The sequence below is a fragment of the Pristiophorus japonicus genome, chromosome 12 (assembly GCF_044704955.1).
Source record: "Pristiophorus japonicus isolate sPriJap1 chromosome 12, sPriJap1.hap1, whole genome shotgun sequence".
NCBI classification, from domain to species: Eukaryota; Metazoa; Chordata; class Chondrichthyes; family Pristiophoridae; genus Pristiophorus; species Pristiophorus japonicus.
Window position 1 is genome coordinate 148433060 of NC_091988.1, and position 22344 is coordinate 148455403.

At 39.5% G+C, this 22344-nt stretch overlaps 1 protein-coding gene across 1 annotated transcript in view; it reads right to left on the reverse strand.

Annotated features, from left to right (window-relative positions):
• Window positions 1-4241: 4241 nt before the first annotated feature.
• The window catches only part of nfatc2a (nuclear factor of activated T cells 2a), a 161029-nt gene continuing 142926 nt past the window's right edge, over window positions 4242-22344 (reverse strand). The window contains exon 10 of the mRNA XM_070895013.1: window positions 4242-5334. Coding sequence (XP_070751114.1) covers window positions 5279-5334 — 56 coding nt within the window. The 3' untranslated portion in view covers window positions 4242-5278. The remainder of the gene's footprint in view (window positions 5335-22344) is intronic.

Sequence of the window (22344 nt, forward strand, 5' to 3'; positions counted from 1 at the left end):
CCCAATTTATTTTGCACCTATTTATACTAACCAGCAGGTTCCCCAATAAAATGTTTCCCCTTTCCAATGTAACAAATACCTGAATTTTCATTCCACCTGTTAAGATAAATTAATAACAATTTTTATGTTACTGGTTTTGGTGTTAAGTAGGAACACTTATAAGCAACACAAATGTTATTTATGCTAATTTTTAGATTAATACATTCTGTCTAATGTCTGGTACAACTTGCATACAATTTTTAATAAATAAATTCTAATTCTCTTTAATAATGAGCCAATTGTTTAATATTAACAGCATCAAGTCAATTGACCAGGACTAGAGTCAAGCTAAAAAGTAGCTATGATATTACGTATAGCAACTTCTCATGTCAATTAGTAATCCTTATTAAAAATAAAAACAATTCAGGCAAAAACTCAAGCTATTTTTTTTATTGATAAATTGCACAGATCTAAGCAAGACAATGCAAAATTTTATTATAATTAGCATCAGAGTACAAAAGTTTATGATTTAATACTTTGCTTAAAGAATATACGTCAATACAAGTCAAATGCATTTAACCCCTTCTGTGCTTGTTCTTAGTTTTTTGAAAATTTTAGTAAATATATTTCTTTACATTGAATAAATGTTAAATACTTATATTATATCACTAGTATTTGTAAGTAGTAGTTGACTACAATGTGTTAGTACAAATCCCATAAGATCTGACACTGAAGGGGTTAAAGAGGCAGGCACATAAGCAAACAGTACCAACAATGGTACAAGATCCAGAGAAACATGAAATAAAAACATTCAATGTTTCTACGTTTCTAAAATAAAGATAATAACAACATGCTTTTGAAAAACAAGAATAGTTACTGAGAACTTTTTGGGTTACAAAGGTAAGCAGCAGAAATTTTTACATTACAAAAAATATAGTGCTGTCTTTAGAGAAGTTCTACATTCAGAAGAAATATATTGCTCTTAAACAATGGCAGTTACAACCTCATTACATTTAACAGTGCAAATCTTCAGTTTATCACATTCTTTCTGCTATCACACCTAGACCATGACCCTTTATGAGTCAGCTTTCTGTAGTTGACCATTGCTAAGAACTTAGTTGGCTCAATAAATGCTTTGCTTGATAGTTGAACAAAAAAAAACTGGATTTCTCTGTTGAGAAATTCAATATTTCATTTTACAGAGGTCTGTGGAAAACACGCTTGTTTTTTTTTGGCAAGCAGTTCTTCTTTGAAATCTTTTCGGTACAATGACAGGAAGGCACTGCAGCAAAACATTCAGACAGCAGAGGAAAGATGGTGCTTCCTCGTGTACAAATGTGGCCAGCATCCAAAATAAACTAATACAAAATGTCCCTGCTCATCAATATGTAGATGCAACAAAACTTCAGCACTTTTAAGGGGTTAACACAGCTGGTCGGTAGCGGGATCTTGTGCGTCACTTAGAACAGCTTTGAGAGAACTGAAACAGCTTGGCAAAAGATAACAATTAAAATAATGTTGGAGCTGACAATGTTCTAAAGCAAAACATAGATCTGTAATAAACTGTACACAAATTACATTGCACATTACAAGAAGCTGACTCTTCGAAATATTTTCCACTTTAACCCAAATTACTAACTTTCTTTTGATATGTATTTATATATTTGTAATAAAATAGGTCTATAAACAAGACTTGAGCTACATTGTGCACTTTGAAATAACCCAATAATATTCAATAGTATAAAATATTCAAATGGAAGCAATAATGTTACACAATATATCCAGGGCCAGCTTTATAACGAATAACATTCTTTATGGTGATCACTAAGGTTTAGAATCATGAAATGAAGTTAAGAATGTAAATTTATTTGTACTTCAAACATTTATTATTCCAAATTAATTCACATAATAAGATTTTAGTTTTAAACATATGAATTGCAAACTCACTTCATGGATTGTCTAGCTTTATCCTGCTTTTCTGAGTTATGACTTTGATTAAGTACTATTACTAATGTACTTTTCATTGTAGAGAAAAGGAATAGTTTATGAAAAGGAATTCGCAGAGGATGACCAAAATTAGAACGTATATTAAATTTACAAAGATTATATATTGATGCAATATTCTTTTTTAACTAGTGAGAATTTCAATTTGTAATATAGGACCCAATAGGTTATTTGATGGGAATCGTGAAAGGATTTACTGGTCAGAGTACCCCTTCTAATATTGTTTTAATTATAACATTAAATCAGAGATGGGAGATCAAATGTAGATGACACAGGAAACAACATGATCAAAAGCAAAAGCTAGGAAATTCGTTCTCCCCATCATTGATAAGTAATAGGCAAGAAAAAAACATTTTCATGAAGTTTCCTTCACCTTGATTTACAGTATGAGCCAAATATTTCTTAACAGCAGATAAACTTGAGTGTGACTTTTTAAAGGAGAAAGAAAATAAAGTAATGCGCTTATAATGTAAGATTAGAAGATGCCATCCCTATCATCTATATTCCATTGTGGTTAAAGGCTTTTCATTTCTGATCCCTACATTACAAGCTATTTACATCAAATTGGCAGTATTGATTATAAAACATATGAAACACCGTCTAACAACTGAAGTTTTTTTATATAATCAGTTATTATGGAATGAAAATACTGTAAAAAGCATTCAGAATTTAAGCAAGCTAAATATAAACATAATACAAAATTGAAATAAAGTCATCTACAGGAAAGCCACATTTGGGCTTTCTCAAGTCTACATTCAACACATCAATAAAACATTTTGAAATCATATAATATCACCTAGGCGTTGAGATTAAAGGTTAAATGTACCTATTTATAAAGCAGAATAGTCTGTTGAAGAAACAATGCTGATTTGAGCGTTAATGTGGCACCAAATTACAAACCACTCCTGTGAGCTTTTCAAAACAATTGGGTTCTCATAAGAAATAGTAATTTATAATTTAGCAAAATGGGAGAATTGAACACCTCTTTCTTTGTGGCAGAGTGAAATATGAAACATTATGGGGCCTAAGTGCTATTGTCATCTGACAGTATCACAAATGATTATTTTATAATGCCATTAGGTTGAAAATATGTTTTAAGTACCACAATGTGGCAGTTATCAATAACAAATTTATATTTATAATGTTCAAATCCAATTCTGCTGTGAATTTATCCTTACCAACCATTGGAATTACATTTGAAAGGCATAACCTCCCAATGTGCAAGAAACTTAAGGATCACTTCAGTAGAATAGGTACAAGGGAGGGTTTCACAATGGATCAAACAACAACTGGCCTTTCTGCTCCCAGTATTGGAAGATCAGTAAGTGCTGTTTTTATAGGCGGTGGGATTGTTGGCTTTGCACCAGTGCTGTGCAATATCAATGTGGGATTACAGGATTCACAAGATCGGAGACCAGCGCACCACCAAAACATTCCAAACATTCAGTGGTAACACTCCAGGGACCTCACTAATAACTAACCGCAAGTTCCTATTCGTTAGGCACAAAATGCTCCAGCTTTTCTACACTGTTAGTGCCACTGATAATGGTGATAACAATCACCATTCCAATTATAACAGTATTTTGTTCTAGATCCCAGGTGTCAGGAAACGCATCCTGTATTCTGAGAAAATGCACAGTGTGCAGAGGACGTGAATACCTCGCAATCTGCATCCAATTATTTGGAGCACCTGACTAATTAAAGCTTTCTTAATTCAAAACCATCCTGCTAGAGATGGCTACAATTGGAACAATCCAGGTGCTACATCATCAGTAATTGGTTATCATGATAAAGTTGAAATTACCTTTTAAAGAAGAAATGAATGATAATAAAATAACATTTAACCTGTGATATTTACAAGAGTTGTGTTGTGGCTTTTAATAAGGCTGAGTAAAACCCCCAAAATGCAGACTGTAAGAATGGAAACAGCTGCCTGGGCATTAGAGAAGTTTGCACTCTGAACATAATAACTTTAAAAAATAAACACACAACATGTACACCAGATATGTTAACATATACTTGATATTATCTTGATTCTTTCTGAAAACATTGACAATAACTTCAGTCTCAGATTTAAAAAAATAAGTAGATAGATTCAATCGTTATAAAGAACTGCTAACACAATGTCAGTATTTCTTGAAATAGCAATAAGATCTTTTTTTTTTACTTGTATATATGTGGTTGAACTAATATCTTCTATAAGGGGAAAACTAATTATACACAAAAGGATTTATTTCTAAGAAACTTTATGCGTGAACAATTATACGTGCAATGACTGATGATGGTTAAATAAATTGACAAATATTTGGTGCATCAGCATAAATATTAGTTGCTCTTAGACGCCACAATTTTCTCACTGTAATTTTGTGAGATTGGTAAATGTAACTTCAGGTCAGAGTTATGTCATCAATATCCCAGAATGTGGCAGAAAAGATCTAGAGCTTCAATACAGTCCATTGATTCTAACTACACTCTTGAAATGGTTGTTAAATTCCACTGGACATAGAATGACTTACTTTGATGGAAAGCTTATGTTCCCACTGATCATTCGCCAGTTACTACTGCTCAATACAAGGCAAAAAAATGTTTTGGAAAACTGGGAGCCTCTTTTAATTTTCTGTCTCTAGCTGCTGCCTACAAACAATATGGTCAGTAAAATAAAATGCTTTTTTTCCCCTTTTATCAGTTCTCAAAATGGCATGGTACCGCGTATGCCAGTGTAGTATGCTACCACCTATATAAATGAGCCTAGATCATTCTGGTGCTGTGATCTGGAATGCCAAATTGGCATAGGTGCACCTTCTTATAGTTAACCAGCTTATTCATTCCAGCGCTTTTCATTTTCACTTCAAACCGTGTTTGGATCTATTCTACGAAAATGGTTGCAAAAATATTTGAGGCCCTTCCCTTGTAATTAAAGAAGTTGCTAGGAAAAGTTAAAAACAAAGCGAAAATATCCAATAGAGAGGGCTGCAGTTCAGTCTTTTTTGCACGTTTGAGTGGAAATGGGTGTGATCCAATTGGACAAAAGTTAACATGCGTAAACTAAAAATACAACTTTTGGACCCAATGAATGAATGAATGGAAACAATGAGGAAAAGTTGCTAAGCTGAAGTTTACATGGTGAGAGTTCCCATGATGATTAGTCAGAGTAGCCAACTCCTTGCCAACATATTGTTCTGTGCAGCTGAGTGTGAACCTTTCACCTGACCCATTGGTAAACATAGGGCCCCACTGGAAGTGTAGAGAGTTTCCGAGATTGTACTAGGAAGCGTTCATTGTGAATTTGTTGGGTCTAAGACTGGCTTCTCGCTGTTATTCCAGAAAGATCTTTTCTTATAATTTCATTAACTGTAAAAAGAAAGAGAAACAAAAACGAACCACATTAAAATCTTTGTGCCAGCTGGAGTAGTGAAAATGCAAAAATATTTGTCACTAATCGTCAATAAGTACATTCCCCAATTTTCAGATAAAAGTAAATCTAACATTACAAGAAAGCTGAGAATATTTCTAAATCTCATGGTAGAGCACGGTGAGATCAATATCAGCACTGTGATTGGCTAAAATCCTGGTACACTCATTGGGGGTAATTTTAACTTATGGTGATGGCATGATAGAGGCCATTTTGGATCGGGTGCCCATTAGACACCACACTGGGATAACATTCATAATTTCCCTTTCTGTTGATTTCAATGAAAAGGATTATCAGTAGTGTATAACCGGCGGCCGATCCGATATCATTCATTTTAAATCAATGCTTAAAGTTAAAATTACCCCCACTGTGTCCACACCTGGATATTGGTTCCCGAATGCTTCAAATTAATTCCATGCCGTTTACAAGTCGACTTCATCCCACAACAAGGCTTGAGAATTCAACTTTGAACTGTTTCCCATCATCTCCTCCTAGTCCTCTGTTTATGAACACAGTATACCCTCAGCTGATCTCTGCCATGCCTACGTAACCCTTGCACCCTTTGAATCCACTTGGGTGTGCATTTCAGCTGCCACTCTGGATCTGAGCCCATTACTTCCATCTCTTTTTTTCCCCCTCAGTCCTTCTCTCCTTCCCATTTCTGTTACCCAGTCATTCCCCTTTCATTTGAGCTTCTCAGGTCCTATGCTCGCCTCCCCCAACCTACTCATTTGCCTTACATCTCTGCTGCTGAGATCCAAGGCTTAAATACCCTTGTATAAGTCCATGACTAACTTATGTGCATCCCTATCGACATTCTCCAAAGAGCCCTTTGAGGTAGACTTGTCACAGTCTCCTTACAAGCAGTAACTCTAGCTGCCCTATTGATCTCTCACCAACCTTCGTGCACGGCCTGCCCTCTGGAGGTTAATCTGTTCAACTTCCTCCCACCCCACTCACTTTCCCTACCGCTGCCCACTCAGACTCTGCCAGATCAACGATCACCGCCCCTCTCTGCATTTCCCTCCAGATTGGCTATTCACCAATCATGGAACACCCTTGCAGTGGCCTTTGCAAACAAAATCTAATGTCAGGTGTGAAGTAGGGGCACAGATATAAAAGGGGTTTTAACCTCCAGGAGAATATTTTAATATTCAGATTTGCTTTGTGTCAAAACAATGACTGATGTGATTAAATTCCCAATCTCCTCACATTTAGATTACTATTGTCAAAATAAAAGCATGATTCCAGGCAACCATGAAAGCTGAACTAGAAAGAAAGTCAGGATGCAACAGAAAGCAAACTCCTAATTAAGAAATGAGCACTGGCACATGCACAATGATTGAATGGCAGCAATGAATGAGAAGCATGCATTTATCCAGCTTTTTAAGCAGACTATTGTCCAGTGTTTGCAATTGGCTTTTGTTTCAGGTCAGAATGTGGGCTGAAACCCACAATAAACACAAACCTGCTCACTCATTACTGTCTAAAGAAAATCACATCACCCAGCCTCAGAACCTTGTAATGTTTGAATCACCGACAACGTTGAAAAATGGATTAATGTTTTTCAAAATTACAAAATAAACAAAGCCATATGCCAATCATGTAATAAGGATCCGCAGTGTGTACATTTATCTCTGCTTTAGAGATTCACCTCAAAATTCATATGTTGGTCAAAATTGTACTTGACAAGCAGAGAAATACAGAGTGGACATTCACTGCATGATCGCTCTACATGACCACACCAATCTAGCAAAAGTTTATTTTTTCCATTCTGCCAAACACAGGCTTCAGCATCTATTTCTACAACTTCCTGTCTCTTGTGTTAAACAAGAAAATGATAGCTGTGAGTAAATGGAAAGTTTGGTTGCCCCCACAATCTATTAATAACTCAAAGGTGAAAGGTGTGGGTGGTAGTCCTTAGATGCTCCATTTCCTCACCTGTAGTAGGTGAACACAGACACAACCACAGAGTGACTGTCAGTATTTTGACGCTGCAGGGTTTTAAAAAAAATTTTGTGGGCCTAACTGTGGCTGTTTTTAAAACAATCAACAGTTTGAGTGGATTCTATACACTGAACAGATTAATAAACCTGGTGTGAAGATAATTGTACTTGTTTTGGAAGAATATATTACTGTACCCGAGAAAAAAAAGATAGTAAACTGAATTACTGTCAGATGTAATGTTTAATGTATTAAAGAAAATGCCCTCCTATAGTTACTTATTTAAGTTTAAAAAATTACTAGGACAGAATAATGCCATAAGAATATCATAAGAAATAAACGTCAAAGTCTTTCTATGTAACAACAGTCACTGTTGTTCAAAAATAATTTGTTCTGTGAAGCCCTTTGAGAAACTTAGACATTGTAAGAGGCTATAAAATTCAAATATTATTGTGCTTTATTTATTGGGCAAACTCGATTCCTGGCAAAACCAAGAACAGCTTGCTCCAAGCATTGTGATGCAACATCCTATATAGGCTATTGGGGTGAGTTTGAGCTGCTGCAAAAACTGTTTCTGTTCCAATGAGTATGCTATAGGGAAGTTTTCTCATTTCAGTTATGCCTTAACAGCCTTTTAAATCAGTAAATGCAATGACATCAGAGCATCGGCAATTGCCCCAATCGTGCTTCTCTGTTTATTATTCTGGTAAATTACCAGACCATCTTCCCCCTTCCTAGATTCCCCAATCTCAGCCAAGGGTTATGGCAGATGTCAGATGTCAGGTGTTACCTGCCAAAAGGAGAATCAGAGGATGAGTCACTTGAAAGATCTATAGTTCTTGCAGTTCATATTTATTAATAATCTTGGTAAATTGTGCGCGCGCACTAGGTCCGTGCAGCAGAACAGGTCTCCAGTCGTCTTGGATACCCCTTGCCACTGGACCAAGACCTAGCTCTATCAAGCCCATGTGATTGCTGGTGTGCAACGGCCACCACACATTAAAAAAATCCACGCACAGGCATCTTCCACCCTTCAAGATATAATTCGGGATCTGGAAGATTAGGTCCTTCATTGAAACAGCTGTGAACTCATCCTTTTTTGGCATGGAAGCAAGTCATCCTCGCTTCGAGGGACTGCCTATGATGATGATGATGATGAAAGGCAATGGAATGTCATACCCAATTTGCAGTGTCCTAAGAAGATGATAGCACTCAGTAAACATCAGTGGATAGACCCAAGCATGCAATAATTTATATTGCTGCAGTCAACTGCACGTTGGTCACACTGTAGAGGTGAACTCTCCATCACTAAGGTGGTGTTTCAGTGTCTTCACAGAAATGGTCCTTTTATATTATCTGCATGGGTTGCTCCACATCCAAGTTTGAGGGGCAAAAATTATAGGCCCAGAAAATCCTCTGGGGCTCTGCTATTCTCTAGAACCCACCAGAACATGGCAGTGACCTGGTTACGCCAGCTCTCGGACATGCCAGTTTCCAACATGTCTTTAAGTGCCAAAAACTCCACTTGCTCCTTGGAAGGTGAATCTTGTCATGGCAGGGAGCCAAGGCCAGGCTTCCTATGCCAAGCATTCCCACTTCCCTGGGACCTGATTACAGGTCAGTACATTCAGTGAGCTGAGGCATACCAACCTTCAGGTAGGCATCCCACTGGAGGGAGCTGACCGAAGCAGGCAAGGGGCCTGGACCCCTGAAGGCAGATTCTTTTTTGTTACCCTGTCCAATGGGTGCCCAAAACAGCATTGCCCTACATGGACATAACATCATCATGGTTACTAAAACGGGAACGTCAATGCAATGTCATGCCAGGAACAAACACAGACCCTGATCCTCACAAGGTACACTAGTAATGCTCACAAGATTCAGTCCAAAAAGGGGGAAATTGTGTGATAACAATGAAATTTCATTTCAGTTTTAAAATATAGCTTCATAGGTCAGTACCATGACCTAAGCACAACCCGATAAAGTAGTAATGGTTTAGCAAATTGCAAAGACTGACTAATTCTCCCACCATAACATTACCCTGCCTCGGCCCATCAGCTGCTGAAACCCTCATCCATGCTTTTGTTACCACCAGATTTGACTATTTCAATGCGCTCCTATCCGGCCTCCCATTTTCCACTCTCCATAAACTGGAGCTCACCTGTTGGCCGTATGCTAACCCACTCATCACCCTTATACTCGCTGGCCTACATTGGCTCCAACAACACCTCGATTTTAAAATTCTCTTCTTTGTGTTCAAATCTCTCCATGACCTCGCCCTTCCCCAGCTCCGTAACCTCCTCCAATCCTGCAACCCTCCAAGATCTCTGTGCTCCTCCAATTCTGTCCTCTTGTGCACCATCCACTTCCTTAGGATGTGGGCATCGCTGGAAAGGCTGACATGTATCTCCAGATGCCCTGAGGTGGTGGTGGACCTTCTTCTTGAACCACAATTCTTTGAAATGATTTGATACAATTGAGTGGCTTGCTAGACCACTTCAGAGGGCAGTTGAGGTGGGGTTTGGAGTCACATACAGGCCAGACCAGTTAAGGACGGCAAGTTTCCTTTTCTAAAAGATATTAGTGAACCAACTGGGTTTTTACGACAATCCAAGTGCTTCATGGTCACTGTTTACTGATACTGATCTTTATTTCCAGATTTTTAAAACGGAATTTAAATTCTCAAACTGCCATGGTGAGATTTGAACTCATGATCGCTGGATTACGAGTTCAGTAATGTAACTACTGCACTGCCGTCATAACAATGGAGAGAGGGGGAATGAAAGGGGACAAAGGGAGAGGGGGAAAGAGAGAGACAATGAAAGAACACAATCTAGATTTCAATTAAATAATTGGAAACTAAGCATAGTAAAAATATCAATGTTAGATTAGGTTTGAAATGCTTTTACATGTATCCATGTAGTTAAAGTGGCCATTTACTGTACTGTAATAAAACCTTGTGGTTCTTTGCCAACATGCAACTGCCTTTCTAAGCTTTGAGCAATCACATACATCTTTTCTTCAATTTTTTTTAATAACAAAAGATTACGTTAGCTCCTTTCTGCCAAATGAGTTAGAATGTTGAGATGCTGATCACTGACACATGGCTGATGTATACTTTATGTCATGTACAATAGCCCTACAGTAGTAAAGCTAACATGCAAATCATAAGCAAAAGAGCTATGACTATAGGTCTGCAGGCCATTTCACTGAACCAACAAAAAAAGCAGTACTGCTGATATTGTGCTGCAAAATCACCACGTTTCCCCTGAATATTAATAACTCTGTCAGCTGGTCAAAGTACAGCATTGCATTCAACAGCAAGATGGGAGAGAGATACATTCAGTGAGAACATTTGAAGGGGTCTCGTTGTCTCACTGTGCCATTCTCAACAGGCTCAGTGTTGCAATGTAACTCCATGTTTCCTTCTGTGATAATTTTCTTCTCTTTTTAAAATGTTATGAATAGTCTTAATTTTGCAGCAGCAGCAGCGACAGATTTAGTGACACCCCATGTTGGTGATCACGTGACTGTATTATACCCAGTTCACAAGCCTGGCAAATTGCCTTACAGAAGAATTCACCTTTGAGCTATGAATTCAAGATTTTGAACTTCTAATGCAGAAGCAGAAAATGCTGTGTTACATCGAATGTACAGCACAGAAACAGGCCATTCGGCCCAGTGGAAGGAGCCTTGTTCGGAGGATAAACACCAGCATTGACTTGTTGGGCCGAATGGCCTGGTTGTGTGCTGTAAGTACTATGTAATATGTGACTGGTCTATGCAGAGATAATAGAAAGTGTTGTGAAGTGTACCAGTCTGAAACATCAACTGTCTGTTCTCACGACAGATGCTGACTGATCTGCTGTGTGTTTCCAGCATTTGCAGTACAGTATTTTGCTTTTTACATTGTTTAAAGGCGAATTGCAATCAGGAATGCCTGTGGAACACACAGCTGACTGGAACTCAACTGCCATTTTCACAAGAACTACTTCATTTTTAGGATCAATTTAGATCACAGCTTCAACATTGATGCCCTCCACCCCAAAAATAACTTCGCTGAAAATTGCAATGGCATTCATGTTGGCATTTTACATACCTTCATTGTCGCTGGATCACAATCCTGAAACTCCCTATCAACAGCACTGTGGGAACACCTTCACCACACAGACTGCAGCGGTTCCACAAGGCGGCTCACCGCCACCTTCTCAAGGGCAACTAGGGATGGGGAATAAATGGCGACTTTGCCAGCGACGCTCGTATCCCGAGAATGTTTTTTTTTTAAAAAACAGCTACCTCCGCAAATCAGCAGAAATGACGACCTTTTTTTTTTAAATGAGAATATGAAACATGAAAGCAATAGTGTACAGCTGTCCTCTTACATGGTTTATGACCTCATTACACACAAACACAAAGGCTTACAGCAATATTGTTGCCTTTGTGGGCCACATAGATACGTACCGTGGAATCTCAGTGGTCACATATGAAGGTCAAATGCATGATCCCATTCATTTGCAGGTATTTCACATTGCTGATACTCCAGGCCCACATAATTCAAACAAGACAAACCAGCGGATAAGAAACATTAGAGTACAAGGGACTGAGCTGTCTGAACTTCGAGGGCTGCAATGCCAAGACCGAGGGGATGCAGGTAGCCCTTGGGCCCCAGTTTGGACAACTCTGACAGAGTAAACACCAATTGCAATGTTGATCCTCTAACTTGTACTGTTTGATGTCAGGCCTACTGTGGCCATTGGGTGGTACAGCACCTTACTTTGTGTAACATTGTGGAGTGCTCATTGTAACAGTATACTCGACAATATTGTACTGTCGTGCAGAATAGTACAATTCACAGAATGCACTCTAGGAAGGAACATTCCGGGAGGAACTTTCTTTTCATCATCTAAATTTTAAAACTTGAAGTTTGTGCTGTATTTACAAAATGTGTGTGCTATTTATGCTTCAATGTAGTTGTGCAGTCTAGGAATTAACAAAATTATTATTTACACAAAAGAAATGCAAAACGGCAGAGAATTTGTGCAAAATCATGGAAACTGTGAATTAAAAGGAAGTGAAGCTCTTCAATGTATTTGCACAGCCATATCTTCTAGAACATTCAGAGGCATTTAGTGGCAATACTATCGTGTCTTCCGCTACAGAGTATGAGGAGGCTTTGGAACAAGAGCAGAGTGCACCATTTCCTTCAGGCTTCTGTAGTATTTTATCAAAAAAATAATTTAGCAGAATGTTTTACTAGCTACTTTAAATTGCACAATAATGTTGAAAGTTAAAACTTCAATGTGAGACTTCCTGTGCTGTTGGTTATGGAAAGGGTTTTATCGCTTATTTGTCCCTTATCTGATGTGGATAGATTCTGCCTACACTAACAAGTTCAGTACAGATTTGTGTCAAATAGTGATGCAAGCAAGCATAATTCAAAACAAGACATTAGATAAGGACTTTCCCCTTAGTATGATGGTCGACTGCTCTAACTTTTATAACTTTGGTTTAATTTTAGAAACTTTCCACTTCTGTGGCTACAGATTGTCAGAACCGCTCAATAATTGTACACCCTGTTTGGTTTACTGATCAATGGTTGGCTGAGAGATGGACTCTGCTATGCCACAATCGCTACAGCAACTTCCCTCAGGTACATGGTAGAAAAAGATTTAATCAAATATTGAGCTTTTTGTCACTGGAGCTGCTATTCATTATAACATGTAATATGCAAAGGATTCAGCAATTATTGTGATAAGCAGGTTGATTAGTTAGTGTTCCTTTCCTGTCCTTTTTAAGATCGGTAAACTAAAAGCTCATGTAACTTGGAGCAGATTTTTAAAATGCATTAAAGAATGTGTAACTCAAGCATGTCTCACGCTTGTGCTGCTAATTTGTTGTAGAAAACGACTCCAGTCCTCTGTTAGTGCATTAGCGCCAAAATTAAAATCATTACATCCCTGCAGAAATAATCTATTTAAATATTTATAAATGATACAAAGAGATCAGACCTGTGTTAGCTTCATCACTAAAGGAATTTGAATCTACTGCAGGTAGTCAGGAATTCATGGAAATCCATGAGTCCATCTGGATCAAGTTACTGTGACCTCATCCTCTGGGTTAATTTTTTGTTCTTGAAAAGAGACTGATCTCACAACATTTATTTTAGATCTTGTTCCACTTTCAGTGATCTTAGAATCATAGAAATTTACAGCACGGAAGGAGGCCATTTTGGCCAATCGTGTCCGTGCCGGCCAACAAAAGGCTATCCAGCCTAATCCCACTTTCCAACTCTTGGTCTGTAACCCTGTAGATTACAGCACTTCAGGTGCACATCCAAGTACTTTTTAGATGTGGTGAGGGTTTCTGCCTCTACTACCCTTTCAGGCAGTGAGTTCCAGACCCCCACAACCCTCTGCATGAAGAAATTTCCCCTCAAATCCCCTCTAAGCCTTCTACCAATTACGTTAAACTTATGCTCCCTAGTTTTTGGCCCCTCTGCTAAGGGAAATATGCCCTTTCTAACCACTATATCTAAGCCCCTCATCATTTTATACACCTCAATGAGGTCTCCCCTCAGCCTCCTCTGTTCCAATGAAAACAAATCCAGCCTATCTAATCTGTCTCATAGCTTAGATTCTCCACTCCCGGCAAGATCTGATGAGTGAATGTTATAGACTTTCTTCTATGGAGAGAAGAATCAGAGGGCAATAATCCCCTCAACCCATGCTCTTGCACCTTTGTGATTGGGGTGGCAGGGACACGACAGCAAGCTGCCTGTTTGCCGACTTGGCCAAGGGAACAGCATGTGACACATGGGGACTTAAACAAGGAAGAACATCAAATAACATAAAAGTAGAGGCATTAAATAAATAGAAACAATTGGGCTTTTTTGGGTGCTGTAGAGGTGCAGGTTGTTTTGGTGCTGTAGAGGTGCAGGTTGTTTAGAACACTAATTCAAGGGGTCAGGGACCTGGGCTCAAAGAAGTGCTTCTTCATGTGTCAAGGTCACAATGTCAGCTATCAGTCAGTCAGCCATCATACACTCTCTGCTCTTCCTACAGCGCAGAGAATCAGCAGGCAGGATAGAAACTGTAACCATAATCACCCCTCGTTTCTATTTCAATTTTCGAAGCGCTTTTCACCGCTAGTTACATTTTCTTTATATCTTCTGACTTCAATCTATTTAGTGATAGTCCTGCTTCTCAACAAATCACAGTTCACACGGATTATCACTGGATCATTTAGAATGGGATTCAACCTCAACAATAAAACCATTGTGAAATGGTTACAGAATTATTCTTCAGTCAGTTTGTATTAATATTTAATCTCATTAATATACAGCTCAATTTATCAATCTTGTGGTAATCGAAAACACTGAACTTTTCAAACTAATTTCGATCTTGCATTCAGTTTGACTCTGGTTATTAGATCTCCCAATTAACCAAATTGATTTGCAATCCATGGAATAATTTGGATAAATGGAGTTGCACTTTATTGATTGACTAAAGTGTAAGAACAGTGAGAAATCCTGTTGGGAGTTCAAGCCATCTATCATTGCTCTCTTTTTTCAGTTCTCTGATTAAAGAACAGAAATCAGAAAGTTCCTTATCCCCTGGCTACCCAGAGCAGGCACCAAAATGATCAAAAGCCAAATCCATACAGCATCGTTTTCTGCATAAGACGGTGGTAGTGACAAATAGCAAATTATTTCCTTCAGAAAATGAAAGTCAGATCTGTTCAAAATTAGCTGCCACTTTCTGCCACTGCATAGATTGCGTTCCCTCAAAGCACCCTCAGCTATAACCGTAAAAGAGTTCTTGCAACAATTTCACGTTGGAACTTTGTTACATTATCTACAAAATTATTTTTCTTTTAAAAAAAATAATCTTGTTAGATAAAAAGATGTTGTCGTGCTCAAAGTTCTTCGGAGGTTGTGGTAATATCCTGGGCAGCACTCCCTCTTTTCTCCAGCTGCAGCTGCTTCAGTCAGCTGCTGTACAGCAGCAACACTATTCCTATATCCTGCTCAGGTGGCAACAACCGTTCTTTTTGTACAATCAGAGACGGGGGATTTTTTGTATTTTTGCCTTTGTGTCGAGCCGAGCGAAATATTCCTATTAGCTCCCTGGCTTACTGAGGGTCTGAGCTCCAATTCGTCATTCCCATTTAGACCTAGAGATAGGATAGAAGCAGCTTACAGGACACAAGTATTCTCCTTCATTAAAATAAATAATACTTATTTGTCAACAAAGTTCCGATGGTGGTTTAGTGGCTAAATGCACCACCCTGAGTGTGCTGCAACCTACTCAGACAGGTAGGCCGAGTTCGCTGATCTTAGCTGCGGTGACATAGCTCTACAATTGGCTCAGTGCCCCCCAGGCTAGTGAGGACAAAAGGTTCTCAGCGCTGAGCGCTATCCAGTGGCCTGTGCTGCGAAGTACACGGACGAGGGCAGAACTGGTTTCGGTTCTGTTGCACCTCAGAGTTAAATAAGCTGCCAACACTCGCCATCTCAGCTGACACACAAAGAATGGCCATTTGGCCCAGGTCCATGCAATTGTGTCTCAGCATCTTAAGGCGAACAGGGAAAAAATTGGGGGAAAAGAACAAATCCTTTTTTTTTTTAAAGAAAGAAAAAATTTAAGGAAAGTCTGCATCACTCATCAATTATCAAGCATTCCTCACTCATCTAAGATTACAAAGTCTACAAGCCTGGAGAATAATAAATATCTCCTTCACTCACAATGTTATAAAATAAAACTTAGCAACTTCTTTAAAGTTTAAAAATATTTTGAGCAGACAGACAATAACTTAACGTCAATAAAAAGTATTTATTTAATCTAGCCACTGGATTGCCACTGGACAGAGATTTGATGAGTAGGCCTAAAATAAACAGATGTAAAACACCAAAGGGCAATTTTCAAAGTTTGATCCTCATTTCCAAAATGCCAGCAAGCTGCGAGCACTGGCAGACAGTTTGCTGGTCAGTGGGTGTGTGGGAGATGAGCCGGAAGTAATGATTGAAGGGGGTCGTGAATGGGTCAGCTGCAGACCAGAAGATTTGGAAGGGGGGGCAGAGGGGGCAGGAGGAGCAGTTACTCCAAAAAATCTGTAAAAGAATCTTTGAACAACCTTCCGGGTCCCTTTAAGGCCATGGGTCAGGACGTGTTGGGCTAAAAATTCACCGACCTTGTGACTGGTTTTTCATAGAAACATAGAAAATAGGTGCAGGAGTCGGCCATTTGGCCCTTCGAGCCTGCACCACCATTCAATAAGATCATGGTTGATCATCCACCTTAGTACCCCTTTCCTGCTTTCTCTCCATACCCCTTGATCCCTTTAGCCATAAGGGCCACATCTAGCTCCCACTTGAATATATTCGGCGTTATTTCGCCATTTTTGGCAAAAAACGGTGATCTGGGAAATTTGGTGAAGTCTGGCGGCGCTTTTCAAATACCGCGGGAGAGAGGAGCGCCGCCGTGCAAAACTCAAAATATTGCTTTTGCCAAAAATTTGGCTCCGAGCGTACCCTTATTTAGGACGGAAAAAAACGCCAAGGAAAAAGCTGCGTTGCAGCCCTTGGATCAGCGGTAAGTACAAAGACCTGCAAAAAAGGTAAGTTCAAGATTTTATTTTTTAATTAGTTAAGTGTCATAGAAACATAGAAAATAGGTGCAGGAGCAGGCCATTTGGCTCTTCGAGCCTGCACCGCCATTCAATAAGATCATGGCTGATCATGCAACTTCAGTACCCCACTCTTGCCTTCTCTCCATACCCTCTGAGCCCCTTAGCCGTAAGGGCCACATCTAACTCCCTCTTGAATATATCCAACGAACTGGACTCAACTTCTCTGCGGTAGAGAATTCCACAGGTTCACCACTCTTTGGGTGAAAAAGTTGCTCTTCATCTTGGTCCTATATGGCTTACCCCTTATCCTTAGACGTGACCCCTGGTTCTGGACTTCCCCAACATTGGAAACATTCTTTTTGCATCTAACCTGTCCAGTCCCGTCATAATTTTATATCTTTCTATGAGATCCCCTCTCATTCTTCTAAATTCCAGTGAGTATAAGCCTAGCCAATCCAGTCTTTCTTCATATGTCAGTCCTGCCATCCTGGGAATTAGTCTGGTGAACCTTCGCTGCACTCCCTCAATAGCAAGCACATCCTTCCTCAGATTAGGAAACCAAAACTGTACACAATATTCAAGGTCTCACCAAGGCCCTGTAGTACAACTGCAGTAAGACCTCCCTGCTCCTATACTCAAATCCTCTCACTATGGCCAGCATTCCATTTGCTTTCTTTACTGCCTGCTGTACCTGCATGCTTACCTTCAGTGACTGATGTCACATGACACCCAGATCTCGTTGCACCTCCCCTTTTACTAATCTGTCACCATTCAGATAATAATCTGCCTTCTTGTTTTTGCCACCAAAGTGGATAACCTCACATTTATCCACATTATACTGCATCTGCCATGCATTTGCCCATTCACCTAACCTGTCCAAGTCACCCTGCAGCCTCTTAGCATCCTCCTCACAGCTCACACCGCCACCCAGCTTAGTGTCATCTACAGACTTGGAGCTATTACATTCAATTCCCTCATCTAAATCATTGATGTATATTGTAAATAGCTGGTGTCCCAGCACTGAACCTTGCGGCACCACACTAGTCACTGCCTGTCATTCTGAAAAGGACCCGTTTATTTCCGCTCTTTGCTTCCTGTCTGCCAACCAGTTCTCTATCCACGTCAATACATTACACCTAATACCATGTGCCTTAATCTCTTGTGTGAGACCTTGTCAAAAGCTTTTTGAAAGTCCAAATACACCACATCCACTGGTTCTCCCTTATCCACTCTACTAGTTACATCCTCAAAAAACTCTAGAAGATTTGTCAAGCATGATTTTCCTTTCATAAATCCATGCTGACTTGGATCCATTCCCATCATGTCTTGTGAATGTTTTGTGATTTTTTATTTTTTGCTATTTATTTTTTCATGTTTCCCCCCCCCCACCCCACCCTTGCCTAGGCCCAACTCGCAGCGATATCAGCCTCAGAGTAAAGTTGGCGAGGATTGCGGTTTGCACCACGAATCCTCGTGCAATGCTGATTTTTACCGCTGCGCAAATTGAAGCTTGAATTTACTAACTCATAGCCAGAGCATTGCCATAACGATAATTTTGGCGTAAAAATACAATTATCGCCGAGAACTGAATTTCTAGCCCTTAATGCCTAATGCTCATGGACATAGCATGCCCAGTGCTACACAAAAACAGCGTTCGAATCCTATAATTGATGAAGGACCAAAATTGAAATACTGAAGTAAGGCTCTGCCTTTTTGGGGTGAAAGCGCTGGCTGGCCATTTCGAGATCCTTGAAAATTGAAGTGGGCGGGCTTCAGGCAGCCAATGAGCAGCTGATTTTAAGCATGAATGAAGCTGGTGGCACACAAAAATCACCCCCTTCATATTTTGTTGAAACAAATACAGTACTTTGGAACAGGGCGATACAGTGGAAATGCTGCTAAAAGATTGTCCAATCCTCTTCCATGTTTAATAAAAGCACAAAATCCATGGATTGAGAAAAGGACATTTGGCTGCTGCCTTCACAGATTATGCAGAGTTAACCAGATCATGGGCATACTAATTTGACTCTGTGATTATATTTTTGTATAAGCAGTTCCTGATCTGCAAAAGTAATAATGCAAAACTTGTTATAAACTATTTAAATATGTTTTAACTATTACCTAAATTCAAAATTACTTATTAAAACAATTTTCAGTAATCTGCTGCTTGTTGTGTTGATTAAGCCACCTAAATACAGTAGCAAACGTATCATGTTAATCCCATGAAGTAAAAAGCAATATCTAAATAAGGCTGCATTCAGATCAATCATTAATGGTTGGATGAGTAACTAAGCCGATAAAATAGTTGCAGATGCCTTTGCGAATCCTGCCAGATAATACACTTTGCCCAGTATAATAGTGTGTGCATGTGTATTTTGTTGTGTTTTTTGCTTTGCTCTATTTAAATTGGTACTTACAACTTCACAAAATTTAACTACAAATAAAATAAGTTACCAACAAGCTTTCCAGCATGTTTCAAAAACAGCAACACCAGCCAGCAAGAGAAATTAAAACCACAAAGTGTTAATGTGTCACATCGGAATATTTGAATTTTATGACCGTACAGTGGCAAACTGCCTGATCGGAGAGAAAGCCAGTCGTTCTTTCCTGAAATAACTTTCAGATGGACAGTAATGAGGGTCATATGACAAATACTTGCCATTAATGCAGCCTTTCAGTCTCTGCAGTACAGGGAGCCAAAGTGCGGTATTATATTGCTTAGCAACATGACTAGCAACCAGTACAACCTCTGTTTCAATGTTTTTGTTTACATTTTTTTTTCAATCTAACCTTATAGAGAGTTACACAGCTTGCAGTGGACCAGTGTCAAACTTCTCCAGTGAAGCGCTGCTTCCTGATCAAGGTACAGTTTTGAAATCTCTAGGTGCTGAATGTAGAGGAGGCACTGTCAGAGGTCCTTCCTTCCTTCTTTCTGATGGCCTGCCAATTTGCTTGTTGTCTATTACTCTTAACAATTTGGGCCTTTCATCCCGTTTCAACTTTCTCATCTGACCCTGCTACTAAAGGCTGCGGGTTGGGTTTCCTGTTTGTTTCAGGAAGTCCTGGTGCAGTGAAAGTGTAGGGTCTCAGTTGTGCAGCAGCATTTTTATTATTAGCCTGTGTTGGAGATGAAGTGATTTCATATTTTAAACACCTGAAATTCTTTACAAGAAATGGCCATTGTACAGTGAAAAAAGGAGAAAACATAAACTGTAAAAAAAAATGTAGCAGTACGTACCATCACGAAAAACAATTCAGCATATTGAAGTACCAACGTGCAGCATCACATCGGCAGTTGTCTAAATTCATATTTGAAATTAGCACAACACCCACATCCCAATCGAAGTCATATTGCTTACAGGAAATGCCAAATATTGTGCAAACACTTTACCACAAGAGATGATTCAATTGGAAGGTACTCCTGCACACTACCTGCTACCAGATTCAGAACACTGTGAGTAGAAGCCTTGGAATAGGTCCCATATCCTTCTGGTCACAGTTTGAGAGAGGACTGGGGAAACCAGTGCAGAAAGTAACTTGCAAAGAAGGCTTTGTATCCTCAAGAGAACAACATTCTTCACTTTTAAGTAAACCTATAGTGTGGTTAATGAAGCCTTGTCTTCCTGAATACATTTTTTGTTTGGGCAGTGAGTAGAGCCAGGAGTCAGCCACACTTCTTGTCATGACAGCACCATACCCAGTAACACAAAGATGTGTTGTAAGGCACTTACATCATTGCATCACTTGTCTACACATGAAAATAGGTTTGCCAAACATTTTTTCATGAGATTTTTCTATAGTCAGGAAGTTACTGTCTCATTTTCAAAGATATTTTTAAAGGTCAGATATCGCTGAAGCAAACAGAGCAGAAACCAATTTAAGGCAATCACTAGCAGGAACTGTATTTTACAATAAAGGACTGCAATAATCTGATAAAGTGAGTATCTCAATCAGGCCAGCAACAGAATTTCAAACAGTAATGATATCTGCAATGCACTCTGTGGTCTCGGTTTCTCATACTTAAAAATAACTTTGTAGGGCTATGGAGATAGAGCAGGGGAGTGGGACGAGCCAAATAACCCTTTCACAGATACAATGAGCTAAATGGCCTCTTTCTGTGCTGTGTGATTCTATGAGTCTTGATTCAAGTAGAAGTTGTGTTGCCACCAGTAACATCTTTAACCTTGTGATGTCTATAAATTGTGCCCGGAATGTGGTTTCTCCAATAAGCTGTATAAATAAAAGCTATGTGAAAAATCAGTCAAGAAATATTTCACTACCTATCAATACAGTAGTATGGGCCCCACTGGATCCGTAAAACTACTTGGCTTTGAAATTGTGCCTTTTTTCAGGGGGGGGGGGGTGAAAATCAGGTGAACTTGGAGCAGAAAGGAAGGAAATTGAGATGGAGACCACTTCTGCCATGATTATTCCCTTGTTCCCTTGAAAACTTCCAATGGGGCAGACGGAGGTGAGCTTCTATAAGTATGGCTGGAGGGGAACCGCGGAAATCCTACCAGTTACACCTCTAGTACAGACAACACCGATATAAAGCAGGCATACTTGCTGTATGTAAAGGATAAAAGAGAAGGTCTGTGATAAGGTGGGAGGCAGGAGTGATTAAGTGACAAAAGGGACGATTGTACAAAGCAAAAGGAGATGGTAATGGGACAAGTGAAGAAATAAAAGATGACTCTAGAGAGATGTAAATGGGAATGGCTGAATCATCAACAGCTGCCATCATAAAATAGGGGCAGAGGTTATGGTGTGAAATTGTTGAACTGAATGTTGTCAGGAAGGCTGTAAAGTGCCTAATCGAAAAAAGAGGTACTGTCCCTTGAGCATACGTTGAACTTCATTGGAACAATGTAAGAGGCCGAGGACAGAGAAGTCAGAGTGGGAGTGGAATGGAGAATTAAAGTGACAGGTGACCGGATGCTCAGGGTCACGTTAATGGAGTGGACGGAGGTTTTCTGCAAAGCGGTCACCTTTTGCTTTTGCTTTGTACAATCATCCCATTTAATCTCTCCTGCCTTCCACCCTATCACAGACCTTCCCTTTTGTTCTTTCTTCCCCCTCCCCCCTTTCCCAGCCTCTGTACTTGTTTGAAATCTGTTACATCTCTAACTTTTTCCAGTTCTGACGAAAGGTCATCGACCTGAAACGTTAACTCGGTTTCTCTCTCCGCAGATGCTGCCTGACCTGCTGAGTATTTCCAGCACTTTCTGTTCTTATTTCTGATTTCCAGCATCCACAGTATTTTGCTTTTGTTTTATTGCTAGTGAAAACTGGTCTAAAAAAGACTGGATTGGTTACTGCCCTCTGGGGCTAGACCAGTTAAACCACATGTCTATCTGAGCTAGTCTCCCTGTCTGCCT